This window comes from Lynx rufus, unplaced genomic scaffold (assembly GCF_022079265.1).
Source record: "Lynx rufus isolate CCGP_SWC_20201006 ecotype Redwood Valley unplaced genomic scaffold, mLynRuf1.p SCAF_10, whole genome shotgun sequence".
Lineage (NCBI taxonomy): Eukaryota > Metazoa > Chordata > Mammalia > Carnivora > Felidae > Lynx > Lynx rufus.
In genome coordinates, this window is record NW_025814824.1 from 72410481 (window position 1) to 72428115 (window position 17635).

A 17635-nucleotide genomic window follows, 5' to 3' on the forward strand; every position below is an offset into this window, starting at 1 on the left:
AGAGAGAAAACAGATGAACATAAGGGAAGGGAAACAAAAATAACATAAAAACAGGGAGGGGGACAAAGCATAAGAGACTCATAAATATGGAGAACAAACTGAGGGTTGCTGGAGGGGTTGCGGGAGGGGGGATGGGCTAAATGGGTAAGGGGCATTAAGGAATCTACTCTTGAAATCATTGTTGCACTATACACTAATTTGGATGTAAATTAAAAAAATAAAATAAAAAAATAATTCCAAGACAGGGAGCTTAGCCCATCTACACACAGAAGTGTAACAACACACATCTTTGTTAAGAAAGACCCTCACTAATTATGCTAAGTGAGATAAGTCAGACATAGAAAGACAAATATTATACGATCATATTTATATGTGAAATCTAAAAAGGGAGAACTCATAGAAATAGAGAGTAGAATGGTAGTTGCCAGGGTCAGGGGGGTGGGGAGAAATGGGGTGATGTTGGCCAGAGTACAAACTTCCAGTTATAAAATGAATAAGTACTAGGGATCTAATGTACAACATGGCAACTATAATTAACAATACTGTATTAAATACTTGAAAGCTGCCGAGAGAGTAGATCTTAAATGTTCACACATAACACAAATATACATGGTAATCATGTGAGCTGATGGAGGTGTTAACTAACTTCACTGTGGTAATCATTTTGCAATATAGATCAAGTCACCACCTTAAATTCAATGTTATATGTAAATTATATCTCAAGAGAGTAGAGGGGGGTGGGGCACAAAGACCCTCGCTGCCTGGCAACCACAATCCAATGGTCTGGTAATGCGCCTTGCCCAGTAAAAAAGCCATGTCCTCTGCTCTTTTTGAAGCTGGTGTCAGTAGAGATTAAAAAGATGGGAAATAAGATTAGAAGACAAGCAGACAAATGAAGGAAGTCTAATTCTCCAGGTCCCTTCCCATCATTTCCTGCTAAGCACCCTCTACTGACAAGGTAACAAATCCCCCATTGTGAAGTGCCCCGAGCTGGAGTCCTCCTGCAAGCAGAGTTCTGCAGGCACTTCCTTACCACCCCAGCCTATTGTTTTATGCTGCTCTGAGGTAACAGACAGGATGCAAGGGGTTAAACTGATACTCCAAGCTAAGAGCAAAATTCCTCAGGGTGTTGCTAGGACTCATAAACCGCAAAGAAAAAAGGTCCAGATACAAAGGTCATAAACTTGACAGGATTTCTGGTATTAAGCAACAAACTAATGGAATTCCTAGGAATCAAATCCACTGGCTGGCTGCCTGTTGGTTTAAAGAAATGTACTGCCAGGGAAATCCCAAGTCTGGCAACCAAGGAGCTGTGATTGCTCAAGCCCTGAGGCAGTTCTCCCACCTGGACAACTGCCCGTGGGAGGAAGAAGGTTTAAGCTACACAGCACCCAGCTGCTACATCTCTTGTGTCTGTACAGCTCTGGAGGAAAGGGACAAGGGTACTCACTCTCCCATCGGGCAGACCCAGGAAAAGACTGAGGCAGCCCATCTAACCGACCAGGCGGCTCACTCTGCTGCCAGGGCAGGGGATGCCAGTTTTTCCCATCCAGCAGGATGTGGTCGCTGTTATGGGCGCCCTGACCACTGCACAGCCTTTTATCTTTTCCTCCTTTCTAAATGAAAGTGCTTATTGCGCTTATTCAGTTTCCCCTTTCACATTATAAACTGCGGTTTAAGGATGCTTACATTGGGCATTTAGTCATAGATTGCTAATAGATCGTGAGAGGTCCCCCTGGATTTGATCAAGAGGGATGGACCACCCTCAGGAATCCTGGTCTTGGAGCTGGATGCAGTAACAGACCCACACACAGTTGTCGTCCAATAGAGTTCTACTTGTGGTTGTATAGAGGATAATTCTTCCATCGTGGAGGGGGTTTTTCTTAAAAGTATACATATAAGTGTGTGCGCATGCGAAGCAGCTAAATGGCTCAAAGCAGTGGACTGTTTTGCTCTTTGTATTGGTCTGTCAACATGTTTCTGCGTGCCTCTTTTCCTGATGGGGATCGTGTCCACCTCTCAGTGCAATCCGAGTGTCGCTGTCCATGTCAATCACACTGATCTGCCCCCAACCAGCCACATGAATAAGCCCAAAATCCAAGGTAGGCTGCTCATAGTACATAGTACTCTAGGAGGTGGTACCAGTCATCCCACGGACAGGCACTTAATCTAGGAGAAAGGGTTCTTCCCCTGAATTGAAAAACTTTCTGTTCCCACTGGAGTTGCTAAACTGGGCAGCTGGTGCCCATCCCTCTCCATCGCATGGCTTATTGTAGAAGAAAATGAAGCCAACCCATCCTTAGAAACAGAAAGCAGAGGGGTGCCTGGGTGGCTCAGTCAGTTAAGCGTCCAACTTTGGCTCAGGTCATGATCTCACAGTTCATGAATTCGAGCCCCGTGTGGAACTCTGTGCTGACAGCTCAGAGCCTGAAGCCTACTTTAGATTCTATGTCTCCTTCTCTCTCTGCCCCTCCCTTGCTTGTGCTCTGTCTCTCAAAAATGAATAAATGTTAAAAAAAAAAAAAGAAAAGAAAGAAAGAAAGAAAAGAAACAGCAGAGACAGAGGCACAGTGTACCACTCCTGGTGTCAAGTCGCAAGTGTCAGTTTCTGGAGTCCTGGTGCCCTTGTGGGTTTGGGTCCATAAGCTCCCCACCCCCATCCTTTTCAGCTATGGCCTTTTGCTTAAACTAGTATGAGATGGGTTTCTGTCACCTTTAACAATTTAAAAAGAAATCTCATTAACATAACTCGATGCTGCAGGCTGGAGGGGAGAAATAAGGACAGGATGCTTAAGCAGAAAATGGTTTTACCTTTCACGTGAGCCCAAACTGCACAGGAGCATCTTCTCACCTATAAAGGAAAACACAGCAACACGTTTAACTAGGCAGCACATGACATCAGTTTAAATAATACATTTTAGCCAAGAAAATTTAATGTTCTACTTCTCTTAATTTGGATGAAAATATCTTTAAGGCCTCTTCTAGCTCTAACATAGTATACCTTAGCCATGTGACTACTAAGTATTCGAGGGACTGGCATAGGTAGCAGGGACAGAAGTGACCCTGGGGATCAATTCTATAGCTTCTCAAAAGATCTCACAAAGCACACACAATGGGTAAAGGACAGAAATGGCAATGAGTTTCATTCCCCTGGCCAGCTCTGAGCAACTGGCATTGACTGCCTGTGAACTCTGTTGAGAAAGATTCCGAGGTCACATCCAGTTCAGCAAGATAGTGATGCATGTGATAGGCTAGGCTATGAGAAGCCTTGGCATATAATAATACTTCACCTCTCTAGAGAATACTTACCCGGCTGCCTCAGTTACCCAAACAGTAGCCAAGGGCCAGAAAGAGAACAAAATAACAACAACAACAATAGTAATAACATATGAAAGCTCATCCATGGTAGAGGAGACCCACAAACTCATTGGAATGAAATACCTTCTCTTCTCCCCCAGTTATTATGTGCATATTTGTCTGTTAGGAATGGCTGGGATTACTCTGCAAAACATTCCCCAGAGGAAACTAAATAGCAGGGGTTAGAGAAGGATCCCTCTAAGTTCAAAAGGAAATTCTCTTTCAAGTGACAACCTTGGGCAATCTGGTTTTCTTAAAAATTGAAAAAATATATTTACACTGACAAATTCTGGGGAAAGCTCAAAATGGCCATAAGCTTTTGAATGTGACTAATTTTGCCTTGATGCTAAGTGCATCTAGTGGAAAATAATATCCAATAATAACCAGTGAAAGGGATCTAACCTTAATAACCAGTAAGGCAGGTACTTGGGAATGGAGTATATTAAAGGAGAGAAATTGGTGGGGCCAGGTGAAGAAGGGAGCTCATTAAAACAGAGTGTCATGACCAGATTTACACTTTACAAAACTCATTCTGGCAGTTATATGGATCAAGGAGACAGAATAAGAGACAGGAAGATGAGTTAGAAAATTTGATGTTCAGGCAAGAGATGTCAAAGGCTAAACAGTGTTAATGAGGAAGGAGAGAAAAGGATGATTTTACACAGCATTACGGTGATAGAATAGACAGGATTTGATGATGCACTAGACAAGAAGATAAGGAGGCAGGAGGCAAGAATTATTCCTCCATTTCTATCTTAGCAACTGGGTGCGTGGTGGTGCTAGTTACTGGGACAGATACACAGAGAACTGGGAGAACTGGAAAACACTTCCTGGTTTCAAATTTTACTCCAAAGCTATAGTAATCAAAACTGTGTGGTGCTGGCATAAAGACAGACACATAGACCAATACAGAATAGAGAGCCCAAAAAGAAGCTCTTGCATACATATAAAATAATTTTCAACAAGGGTGGCCAAGAACATTCAATGGGTAAAGGAAATCTTTTTGACAAATGGTGCCAAAGAAGATATACAGATCTTTTTAACAATTGGATTTAGCAATAATTTCTTGGATGTGACACCAAAGGCATGGGCAACAAAAGAAAAAATAGACAAACTTGACTTCATCAAAATTAAGATCTTTTGAGGATATGGAGAAAAAAGCACACTCATGCACTGTTAGCAGGATGCAAACTGGCGTGGCCACTGTGGAAAACTGTACGGAGGGCCCTCAAAAAATTAAAAATAGAACTACCATATGATCCAGTAATGCCACTATTGGGTATTTACCCAAAGCATATGAAAACTGAATTGAAAAAAATATATGCACCCCTATGTTTATTGCAGCACTATATACAATAACCAAGATATGGAAGCAATTCAAGTGTTCATCAATAGGTGAATGGATAAAGATGTGTGTGTGTGTGTGTGTGTGTGTTGCTCAGCCATAAAAAAGAATGACAACTTGCCATTTGCAACAATATAGAGGGATCTAGAGAGTATAATGCTAAGTGAAATGAGGCAGAGAAGAGACAAAGAGGAAAAAAACTTCTAAATACAGAGAACAAACTGGTTGATGCCCAAGGGTTGGTGGGTGGGTGAAATAAATGGGTGAATAAATGAAATAAATAAATGAAATACTGAGTTCACTTATCATGATGAGCACTGAATAATGCACTGAATTGTTGAATCACTATATTGTACACTTGAAATGTAACACTGTATATTAATTATACTGGAATAAAAAAAAGAAGCTTGTAACATTAAGAACTTTTGTGCATCAAAGGGCACTTACAACAGAGTAAAAAGGCCATCCATGGAATGGTAGAAAATATTTGCACATTGCAAATCTCATAAAGGATTAATATCCAGAATATATAGAGAACTCCTAAAACCCAACAACAAAGAAATAAATAACCTTTTTCAAAAATGGGTAAAGGGAGGCATATGGGTGATGCAGTTGGTTGAGCATCCAAGTTTGGCTCAGGTCATGATCTCATGGTTCAGTTTGTGGGTTCAAACCCTGAGTTGGGCTCTCTGCTGTCAGCACAGAGCCCACTTTTGATCCTCTGTCCCCCTCTCTCTCTGCCCCTCTCCTGCTCATACACATGTGTGCATGTGTGCCCTCTCAAAAAGTAAACATTAAAAAAAATGGGCAAATGACTTGAATAACCATTTCCCCAAAGAAGATATAAAAGTTGTCAAAAGCATTTTGAAAAGATGCTCAACATCGCTAATCATCAGAAAAACAGAAGCCCAAACCACAATGAGACACCACCCCACATCCATTAGGAGGGCCATTATCAAAACAGAAAACAGCAGTTCTTGGGGAGGATGTAGAGAAAATGGAATAATTGTGTACTGTCGGTGAGAATGTAATATGGTGCCACTGTTGTGTGGCAGTTCTTCAAAAAAATACAAAGATAATTACCATATGACCCAACGATTCCAACTCTGGGTCAATGCCGGAAAAATGGAGAGCAAGGACTCAAAGGAGATATTTGTACAGCATGTTCATAGCAGCCTTATTCAAAATAGCTCAAAGATGGAAGCAACCCAAGCATCTATCCACAGATGAATGGCTAAAATGTGGTGCATACATACAGTAGAATGTTAAAAAGGGAGGATGGGGTGCCTGGGTGGCTCAGTCGGTTGAGAGTCCGACTTCAGCTCAGGTCATGATCCCACGGTGGTGAGATCTGGTTCCCACTGGGCATGGAGCCTGCTTGAGATTCTCTCTCCCTCTGCCCTCTTCCCCACTCATGCTCATGCACGTGCACTTTCTCAAATTAAAAAAAAATTGGGGCGCAGTCAGTTAAGCATCCGACTTCAGCTCAGGTCATGATCTCACAGTTTGTGGGTTCGAGCCCCACATCAGACTCTGTGTTGACAGCTCATAGCTTGGAGCCTTCTTCAGATTCTGTGTCTCCCTCTCTCTCTGCCCCTCCCCTGCTCACACTTTGTCTCTCTCAAAACTAAACCTTAAAATATTTTTTCTAATTAAAAAAATAGAGTGTGTCTTGGTCGTAAGTATGTGATGAACCTTATAGTCCAGGTGGCTCAGATGCATTAGTCAAGAGATGTTTCTATTGAGGTGCCTGGGTAGCTCAGTTGGTTGAACAGACAGCTTCAGCTCAGGGCATAATCTCACTGTTAGTGGGTTTGAGCCCCACATTGGGCTTTGCACTGACAGCAACGAGCCTGCTATGGATTCTCTCTCTCTTTCTCTCTCTCTCTCTGCACCCTTCCTCCACTCACACTTTCTCTCTCAAAATTAAACATTAAAAACCTTTTTAAAAAGGAGATGTTTCTAATAATATTAATACAATGTTTTTCTAATTTCCATCACCAATCTATGTGAATTTATCCCACTCTTCGAGTTCTCCTGGGACAACCCATCACAATGGCTCTTCCAGGAGAACTTCTACCCGGCCCACTGATCCAGCTCCTGCTTTCTGCCTATCCAACTCACTAGATTTATTCATTATACAATGACTACATAGTTCTAGGTCTCATGAAAGAACCACCACTGGAATAACATAGTCTTTCTAAGGATGAGGAGAGGTGGGTATGGCCGAGGAAGCAATGGAAGGAGAAAATAGGGCAGTGCTGACGTTAATCTGCCTCTCCTTCCTGCTTCCAAGACAGAGTGAGGGGAGGCGGCAGCTTGGCAGGAGTACAAGGAAGTGACAGGGAAATCTAGATGTTCCTTTCTAACTAAGGCTTCAGTAGTGCAGTAGGATGAGGGCATTCCTGCAGCTTAAGAGGAAGAACCAAAACTAGGTCAGTCCAAGCATAAATCCAGCCAGGTCCTGCAGGAAGTTCAGAACATCAACCTCCTTAAAGGTTTCACCTGCCCATCATTTATAAAGGCAAAGTAGTCAACACATTTTTATGGTTATTACATGCAGTGTCCATCTCCAATACCAGGAAAACAAATGTCCAAACATTTAACTTTCACATGAAAAAGAAAACAGAGAAGTCACAAGAGTTTTTAAAGAAGTATATACCTTATTCCATTCACTTGTGATTCGTAATATAATGCAGTAATCATTCCCTTTTCTCAAAGGTGCATTATAGTATTTCCCATAGTACAGCCTGTCCCCAATAGATATCTCCATGGCATCATCTGGGACATCTTTGGCCAGTAGTTCCGCAGCCACATATCCACTGGCATCAGAGGTGTTGCTAAAGAATGAGGTAGCCCCTTCAGAATCACAAAAAAAAGTGCTTTGGAGGGCCAGGGGAAGCACCAACACCTGGTAGGAACTGGAAATAAAAAGAAAATGTCTATCAGACCCTTGCTTCATTCATTTATTTATTCATATTTATTGAGCACCTGCTATGAGAGAAACACTCCTCTAGGCACTAGAGGCACATACAACACTGCACAAGAAAAAGTCCTTGCCCACAGCGGATCGACAGTCTGATGGCTCCAACAGGTAGGGCACTTCAGTTTGAACCTGTACTGCTAACGCCACATGACATGGGGTGAGGGATCTCAAGTTCTCGCTGAGGATGGATGCCAAGTACATCCTCTAGAGCTGGGAGAAGTTGTTACAAGTATGGCCGCCCTGAGTGTGCATGCCATAAAGCCGATCTAATCAATGCTCTCCACGTGGGCAAATAAAGCCCAGCTGGGCCAAGGGTTCAGCAGTCACATGGAGGCTGGCCGCCTACAAGAGTTAATGGGCTAAGTCTGCAAAAAGGCTCTAATCACATGGCAACCTGAAACGGAACTCATGTGATCTGCATTCCCTCCGGTTCACAGACTGATACCAAAGTTCATGTGAAATAAATGAGAAGGAAGGAGTGCAAAGTCACCATGAGTTAGTCCAGCCTGACAATATCCTGAAATAGCCTGAAAGGGACAATGTCATATGTGCATTGTGGAACTGTTCCCTAAGTGTGGACAAAGAGGCACACCAGCAATCTACTCTCCTTTTGTGTGTGTTTATTATGGTTTATCCCACCAAATTCAAAACCTGTCGGTGAAAGGAGGTGTCAGCATAAAAACGCACTGAGAATGAATCACGACTTCTTTTTTGTTCCCATCTCTTCAGTCCTTATCTCCTGCCTCTAGTATAGCACATGTTTGAACACCTGCTTTCCCGATCAGGCTTAAGAGCAGGGATTTAAATGATTGACACTTATATCCTTGCAAATCCTTACACAGTTCTTTGGCTGTGATTGACTCCCCACTAACATTTCTTGAGTTGAAATTTCAGTAAAGAGGAAAAATATGCATCAGTACCGAATATGATTGGGGTCATTTCCAAACCATTAGGCCACATGATCTATTTTACCAATAAATATACACTACCTGCTCCACATTCCTAAACGCCCTACCTCTTCCTTCCTAAAAGTCCATGGGTCACTACGTTAAGAAAAGGGAGACCCCCACCATAGTAGGTGTTGGACTTGGAAAATCTCCACCCCAAAAACCCTACGTGTCCCAGAGTCCTGATTTCCACAGTGTCTGGGCTCACTTTCCAGCAAAGGGCTTTCTCCAAAAGGTACAAAGTAAAGCCTGCAGGGCAGTGAGCTGTCATCACCACCACTGTAAACATTTACTAAGAATCCACTCCCTACAAGGGAACACTTGTAACAACACAGTTTCCTGGAGACCTGAAGACATTCCTACGAATCATGGCTGCAGGTAAGAAAGTAAATAGTGCGGCAGCTCCATGCTGCCCACAAGCTCCTCTTCAAATCCACCATGTCTTTCCATGTAGATAGTGGTGTTCAAGTGCAAGTTCAAGGCATACCTTTGGTTCTGGACATTGCCCATTAGAGGCACCAGTCATGGGGCATAAAGCAGTCTTCCCCAGATAGCATGATCATAATCAGCTGAGTTGCTTGATAATTATACAAATTTCCAGCCCCTATCCCAGACCTACTGAATAGAAATCTCCAAGAGTCAAGTGCGAGAATTTGCACTGCTGATAAAGCACCCCTAGGCGATTTCTAGAAGTTGGCAAGTGTGGGAGACACTAGCATTAAGAGAACCCGGGAACAGGCTGTATCATCTGTCCAAGATCACCAAGCTAAGGAGGCAGCCATGGTCCCAGAGCCCAGCTCCACCAAGTGCCCCAAGCCACTGCCCTACCCCCAATGATGCACAAAGCAGACTCAGGCCTGTCTCACACACTGGCAAAGCTGCTGCTCCAGCTCAAACCAGGTACTCAGGGAGAGGAAATCACCCCACTTGCCTTCTGGTAATTAACCCTGATGACGTTAGGGAAGCAGTTGTGGCTGTTTGGAACATGACTGTTCTGGAAAGACTTCTCCCCTCTTTCTCACCGCCACCCCCCCCCCTTGAATGACTCACAGATCTCCACTTCCTGTTTTGGAGGCACTGGAGAGCACATTAGCCACAAAGATAGACTGTCATTTGGCTTTTCTTTTTGCCTTACGTAACTATTTGGCCTACATATTACATTTACTCTTGCAAGTTCTCTCAGACAGTGATATCATAACTTCTGTTCTCCTTATAGCAACAGAATTGCAGTGCCTTCCAGTAACTTGTCAGAAACAGAACAATGTGGGCAATAGCCATCCCAGGAAAGACCTTTAAGAATTTGCTGCACTTAAACTAATGGAAAGACAGGAAAAGCCTAAGTTTCATTATATATGGACACACAGATTGGGACACCTGGGTGGCTCAGTCAGTTAAGCAACCAACTCTTGATCTTGGTTCAGGTCATGATCTCACAGTTTGTGGGTTTGAGCCCTACATCAGGCTCTGCGCTGGCCGTGTAGAGCCTGCTTGGGATTCTCTATCTCCCTCTCTCTCTGCCCCTCTCCCAGTCACGCTCACTCTCTCTCTCAAAATAAATTAATAAACATTTTTTAAAAATAAAGATAAATGGGGGCGCCTGGGTGGCTCAGTCGGTTAAGCGTCCGATTTCGGCTCAGGTCATGATCTCACGGTTCGTGGGTTCAAGCCCCGCATCGGGCTCTGTGCTGACAGTTCGGAGCCTGGAGCCTGTTTCGGATTCTGTGTCTCCCTCTCTCTCTGCCCCTCCCCCACTCACGCTCTGTCTCTCTCTGTCTCAAAAATAAACATTAAAAAAAATTTTTTAAATAAAAAAAATAAAGATAAATGGACACACAAATAATAGATCCAGACTTTCTTTTAACTTTATAATATCTCACATTTATTTTCACCTTGATTGTACTAAAGGGTCATTAGACTAACAGGTCAAGACTGACATAAGACAATGAAGGTTAGGTCAAGGATGGCAAGGTTATTGCCACGTCCTTGCCTTATTCCTGTGAGAGAGTTGCTTATCTCTCCAGGGAAACCTCTATCTTCCTTTCTAAAAAAAAAAAAAGGGAATAATTCTATTTTCTTAATCCAACCATGACCCTCTAAATAAAATGCCTAATGGAAGACAATGTAGTTCTCCAACTGAGGTGGATTAATTCCATCCTAATGCAATCTGGAATCCCAGAAGCAGTTATTAACTACCCAGTGCCTTGCCCTTAACTCAATATGTGGTTGAATTAAGAGAGTTATCCAAATGACCCTTTCAGAAGCCACTACCCATACCCAAAGATCATCCTTAAATAAAGAAAAACATACTCTGTCTTTGGTAAATGAAATGATGCTCTTGATCCATCATCACGAAGAGATGTATGTGAAGATATGAGTGCAAAGGATCACACCTGATACATCACACTCAACCAATGCTTGTCCACTGACTAAAGGAATGGATTTAATTATTGAGCTAAGCTGCCCAAATGCTTGTTTCTGGCTCCTTAGAAGTCTCTCTATTCATTTGGAAGGGCCCTGGTTGGAGTTAAACACCCAGTCTGTGCCCAAGGAATCAAAAATAAAAGGCCCCGGGGCACCTGCATGGCCGACTCTTGGTTTAAGCTCAGGAAATGATCAGTTCGTGAGTTCAAGCCCCACATCTGGCTCCATACTGACAATACAGAGCCTGCTTGAGATTCTCTCTTTCCCTCTCTCTCTCGCTCTCTGCCCCTCCCATGCACTCACTCTCTCTCTCAAAATAAAACAAACTTAAAAAAAAAAAAGTTTAAAACAATAAATGACTAAGAGGCCCTGCCTATACTGCCCCAATAATTTGAGTGCAGCACCTAAAGAGAGATCTCCTCAATTAAACCAAAGTTTCCAAAACTCTATGAGGATCCCTGGACAACCATGGAGAAGGGGGCACTGCTCACCTGATCGGTCCATTTTTCTCCTTGGCTTTCCTCAGTCTCAGACGTGGTAGAGGCTTTCCATGCACTGTGACAAAGTCTACTTCTGGAAGGGGAGGCTCTGAAAACAAGTCGAAAAGAGGAAAAGGGTGTGATCAGAACAAATGGAAGCATGACCAAAGTGGTCCTAATGGGGGCCATCAAAAGGAAAGTTCAAATGTAAGGACTGATGAGCATTTTCTGACATATGCTATAACACGGATGAATCTTGAAAACATGACACTAAATGAAATAAGCCAGACTTAGAAAGACATTGTATGATCCTTCCTACATGCAATATCTAGAACAGACAAATTCATAGAAGCAGAAGTAGATTGGAAGTTGCTAAGGACTGAGGGGTGGGTAGGCAAGGGGGAGTTAATTGTGTAATGATCAACAGAATTTCTGTCTGGGGTGATGAAAAGATTGTAGAAATAGATAGTGGTGATGATTTACAATATCATGAATGTACTTAATTCTGTGCCAGAAAACGGTTACAATGGTACATTTTATGTTATATATTTTACCACAATAAAGTTTAAAAAAAAAATAAGCAATTCCCCAGTGCTGACAGGGTGGATACAGTGGGCCTTACAGTTAACTTGGTGGACAGGTTCCAGATATGCTGGGGAAAACCAGCATATCAGACTTCTAGATCCTTCCCAATCACAGAACATTCTGTCCTTCTTTTGTTCTCTCCAGCAACCAGGTTTCCCAAATAGACTTTCCACTGGGAGGGGACTATGTTGGCTGACACCAGTGTTCTAGTATCTAACTGATAGCTACATTCACAGTATGAAGGCACCGGCCGCCATTGTGCCTTGTGGGTAACACAGCTGAGATGCACTGGGCACTAACTAAATGTACTAGCTGTTTTCTGCACAGACCTCATCTCATATGATCTTCTCAACACTGCTATTAAGTGGATGAGATTTATAGAGGGACAAAGGAAGAAAGACAAAGAATAAAATATGAATGCCCCCCCTCCCAACCCTGGCCTAGAACTCTGTTACAGTGAAAGTGAGGAGTAGGAGGCCAAAATAAACACTCCAGACTCTATTTACCCAATCAGAAAATAGACTTGGGGTAGAAATTTCCAATCCAAATTATAATAAAAACTTAGACCTTCCTAGATAGATTTTAAAGCACTATCATGAGGGGCGCCTGGATGGTTCAGTCAGTTAAGCGTCCGACTTTGGCTCAGGTCATGATCTCACAGTTCACGAGTTCAAGACATTGGGTTCTGCGCTGACATCTTGAAGCCTGGAGCCTGCTTCAGATTCTGTGTCTCCCTCTCTCTCTGCCCCTCCCCTGCTCGCACTCTGTCTCTCTCTCTTTCTCTTAAAAATAAACTTTAAAAAATAAAATATAATACGATAGTTGCCAGAGGGAAGGGGATTTGGGGGGTAGACAAAATAAGAGAAAGGGATTAAGAGGTACAATATTCTAGTTATAAAATAAATAAGACATGGGAATGTAATGTACAGCATAAGGAATACAGTCAATAATATTGTAGCAACTCTGTATGGTGACAGATGGTGACTGGATTTATTGTGGTGACCATTTCATAATGTATATAAATATCAAATTATTATGTTGTATACCTGAAACTAATATAACTTGTATGCCAATCATTCCCCAATTAAAAAAAACTCTAACAGGGTGCCTGGGTGGCTTGATCGGTTAAGCGTCCGACTTCGGCTCAGGTCATGATCTCACAGTCCGTGAGTTCGAGCCCCATGTCGGGCTCTGTGCTGACAGCTCAGAGCCTGGAGACTGTTTCAGATTCTGTGTCTCCCTCTCTCTCTGCCCCTCCCCTGTTCATGCTCTGTCTCTCTCTGTCTCAAAAATAAATAAACGTTAAAAAAAAAATTAAAAAAAAAAAGCTCTAACAAATATGTCATTTATACATCATCAATCAACACCTTTATTAGCTACCTTTATACATCACGTACCATGGGAGGCTGGAAGAAACAGCCATGGAAGACACAGTTTCTGCTCTCCAGGAGTTTAGACTCTAATAGTGGAGACGGTTTCAGAAACAGGCAGTGCTCAGAACCATGAGAAAGTTATACACAGGGTGTTGTAGAAGGTGCAGAGGAAGGACACCTGAACAAGGGCAGGGGGCGCTGAGACCACAGAATGCAGAAATACATGTATACAGGGGCAGGAGGTGGGAGAGAGGGCAGAGACAGAACTGCAGCCCCACCAGTAGTTCAGCGTAGCTGAAAGGTTGAGCCCCCGTCTGGTAGGCAACAAAGTGGGAGGTGTGGGTAGAGGTCAGATCTGAGGTCCTGGCAATAGAATGAAGTCATTTACAGATTTCTTAGCAGATGTGTATTTTAGAAAGACAATTTAGGGGCAGCTGAGTGCCTCAGATGGTTAAGCATCCAACTCCTGACTTCACCTCAGGTCATGATCTCAGAGTTGTGAGATCAAGCCCCGAGTCAGGCTCTGAGCTGAAGGTGGAGCCTACTTGGGATTCTCTCTCTCCCTCTGCCCCTCCCCTGCTCATGGTCTGTCTCTCCCCCGAAATAAATAAATAAATAAATAAATAAATAAATAAATAAATAAATAAATATTTTTTAAAAAAAGAAATATTAGGGTACCTGGGTAGCTCAGTCAGTTAAACATCTGACTCTTGGTTTCAACTCTGGTCATATCTCATGGGTTTCCTGAGTTCAAGCCCTCGTGTTGGGCTCCACACTGACAGTGCAGAGCCTGCTTGGGATTCTCTGTCTCCCTCTCTCTCTTCCCTTCCCCCATTTGTGCTGTCTCTATCTCTCTCAAAGCAAGTAAACGTTAAAAAAAAAAAAAAAAAAAAAAAAGAAATACAATGTAGACAGCTGGTTGAAGGAGGAATTGAAAAAGAACCAAAGTACCAGTTGTCCAAAACCTTGTTAAGATGTGCCTGAGGTCTGAAGCAAGTGACAGCACTGAGAATGGAGAAGAGGGGGCAGGTGGAAGAGACACTCAGGGAAAGAGAAAACAGAACGTGGTGGAAGATAAGGAAGAGGGAAGAATCTGGGCTTTGGTTTTGACAACTGAGTGAGCAGTGATGTCATGCAAGGTCTGGAAGAGAAGTTCAGAAGCAGCTCACTGACATGCTTGTGGAATTGTCCAGCCGGCAGTTAGAATGCAGGTCCAGACAGGAGCAAACCGTGGTGGTGCTTCACAGTCAGCCGTCGGTAGCTCCCCGGGGTGATGGGGTAAATGCACCTCAGCACCGACCACTAGGATCCCCAGGCATCTGATACCAAGTGGAAGAGAGAGAGCCCCAGTAACTTTTATTAAACAGTGCTAAATCTAGAATTCCTTCCAAAGTCACCTAGATATGGCCACATAAATTACATTTCCATAAGCCTGTGGGATTGCTAGGGACCCTGGAAGGTGACCTGGAACAGCCCCTGCTTACACAGTCAGGGTCTCACAAAAGGCCTTGGAGGTCTACGCTGTTTCCAAGAGGTGTGTGTTCCAAAGAGATTCCGAAACTCATGCCCCTGAGGAAGACGACCGCCAGGTTCCCGCAGCCGCAATGGGGAGAGGAGGCTGAGGTTTGAAAAGCCTTGGCCAGGTCCTCCAGGGTAATGTGCCCCTTCCAGTCTGAGAATTTCTGCCCTCAGCCCTTCACGCTAACATTGAAATGCCCTTTCATTTGTGATGTCCTGTTGTCACAGTAAAGCAAGTGCTTTTTATCACACATTTCCTGTTTTCAGCCCAGAGGGGGATGAACTGTTCACTCTCTGAGAACCTTCCTCGGGCTCTTTTAAATTTTTCCTCTGTTTGCTCTTCTCTGATTAATAATTCCAGTTACTCTAGTCTTTTGGTTCACCTCTTAAGACTGCCCAGTTTTGCCCCGTCCTCAGTACAAGCAGAACAAAGTGCTAGCTCAGCTGGGAGAAGGCAGGCCCACAGAAGGAGCTGGAAAGCCACCCCTGACTGTTTCATGCTACACTGCCCTTTGCTAGTTTCATGCCTGCAGTTAGTTCTAAATGTGCCACTGCCATCCGGCCAATTCCATCCACATGTGACTTCCAGACTGCTTTCTGTTCCAAGACCTTCCCCACCTTCTATTTTAAATAGGCTACTTTTTTTTCACCCATGTAAAAGCTTGAACTTCATTAGGCGAGTTGCTTGCCTCATTTCAAGGTTAAATAATCTTAACTCCCAGCCATGTTTTCCGAGGTGCTATTCCCAGTCCCACGCCCCACCCCACCCCCCGGCCCCAGCTGCTGTCCTGGGTAGATGTGCTTTTCTTTACATTAGCCTCATTACTGATTTAAATCAAATCAGACCCAAGGCCAGAAATGGGTCATGTCTGGGCTGGAGAGTGTAGTTCTTCCACCCTGGGTATGTAAGATGGGGGAAGGCCCCAGAAGCAAATGACAAAGGAAAATATGGGGACTGCCATGTGAGAAAACTCTGTAGAGTAAGGAGAAAAGCAGTGAAGGAGAACTTTCCCTATAAAAAATTAAATATAAAATAAAATTACAATAATTGAAATAGTATGGTACAAGCCCAGGACAAGCAAAGGAATGGAAGAAACTAGACAGTCTAGAAAGAGATCCAAACAAATAAATGAGAATATAGTGCATGGCACAGACAGTCTTTCTAAAGGTAGTATGGGGGACACCTGGGTGGTCAGTTGGTTAAGTGTCCGACTTCAGTTCAGGTCATATTCTCATGGCTTGTGAGTTTGAACCCCGCATCAGGCTCAGTGCTGACAGCTCGGAGCCTGGAGCCTGCCTCTAATTTTGTCTGTTTCTCTCTCTGCCCCTCTCCCTCTCGTGCTCTCTCTAAAAAATAAATAGGGGCGCCTGGGTGGCGCAGTCGGTTAAGCGTCCGACTTCAGCCAGGTCACGATCTTGCGGTCCGTGAGTTCGAGCCCCGTGTCGGGCTCTGGGCTGATGGCTCAGAGCCTGGAGCCTGTTTCCCATTCTGTGTCTCCCTCTCTCTCTGGCCCTCCCCCGTTCATGCTCTGTCTCTCTCTCTGTCCCAAAAATAAATAAATGTTGAAAAAAAAAATTTAAAAAAATAAAAAATAAATAAATATTTAAAAAATAATAATAATGTAAAAATTAAAAAAAAAGGTGGTGGGAAACTGGCTTATCAGTTAGGGAAAAAAAATACCCTGTAAATTTAGCCTTATACTATATATCAATTCCAAATGGGTCTAAGTTTAAAGGCAAAAAGCAAAACTATCAAGAAGCATCAGAGGGATGGCTCAGTCAGTAGAGCATTTGACCCTTGATCTTGGGGGTGTGAGTTCAAACCCTACATTGGGCACAGAGATTACTTTAAAAAAAAAAAAGAAGACGACGAAGCATTAGACAATATTAGAGAATAAGAACTGATCTAATTTCAGGGTGGGGAAAGGTTTTTCTTGGCATGACCAGAGGCAGAAACTATAAAAGAATCAATAGAATTGATTACATGAAATTTTTAAATGTCTAAAATGTTAAAAAAGAATACTGACAAGAAAAATAAACAGTAAATAACCCAGGAGGTGGGTTATAATATGTATAACAAAAGGTTAATATCATTAATGTAGGCAAGATTCCTTTCTCAGTAAGAGAAAGGAAGTAATATAAGTGAAAATGTGTTAAAATTCCTCTAAAACACACCAACACGAATAAAAAGAACAGAAAAGAAAATTGAATCTGTGCCAAAACTAAAGCCCCAACTTTATGCTATAAATTTCAAGTAAATACAAGGAAATGACACACATAAATAAATACATACAAAGACACCACATTGGTTCTTTTTGAATCCTTAGCACCTCCCCAGCAGATCACACTGCACACTTGGGGAGGCATGATCAACTGAAACTGACAGCAATAGAAACAATGGTAGCTTGCACCATAAGTCAGCAGCCATTACAAGGCTGGCTACATTCCCCCTATCGATGAAGTTGTGAGACTTGGCCTTCCGGGGAGAAGGAACAATCTTCTCTTCATCTTTACATCCCCCCCTTCAGCACTTAGCACAGGTCTTTGTACATAACCAGTCAATAAATATTTGCTGGGTTAAATTGTTAAATCACCCCATGCCCCTCCCACACTCTTCCACCACA

The 17635-nt window shown here is 43.0% G+C and overlaps 1 protein-coding gene across 16 annotated transcripts in view; it reads right to left on the bottom strand.

Moving 5' to 3' along the window:
* SUSD1 (sushi domain containing 1) overlaps positions 1–17635 on the bottom strand; it is a 287713-nt gene that overhangs the window by 160867 nt on the left and 109211 nt on the right. For all 16 annotated transcript variants that reach the window (XR_006960106.1, XR_006960108.1, XM_047067858.1 and 13 more), the window contains exons 13-15: positions 11548–11644; positions 7365–7623; positions 2812–2851 (exon numbers count right to left, since the gene is read on the bottom strand). Coding sequence is in view for 14 of the 16 variants with exons in the window: in XM_047067858.1 (XP_046923814.1) it covers positions 2812–2851; positions 7365–7623; positions 11548–11644 (396 nt within the window). In the remaining 2 variants the exon portion in view is untranslated. The remainder of the gene's footprint in view (positions 1–2811; positions 2852–7364; positions 7624–11547; positions 11645–17635) is intronic.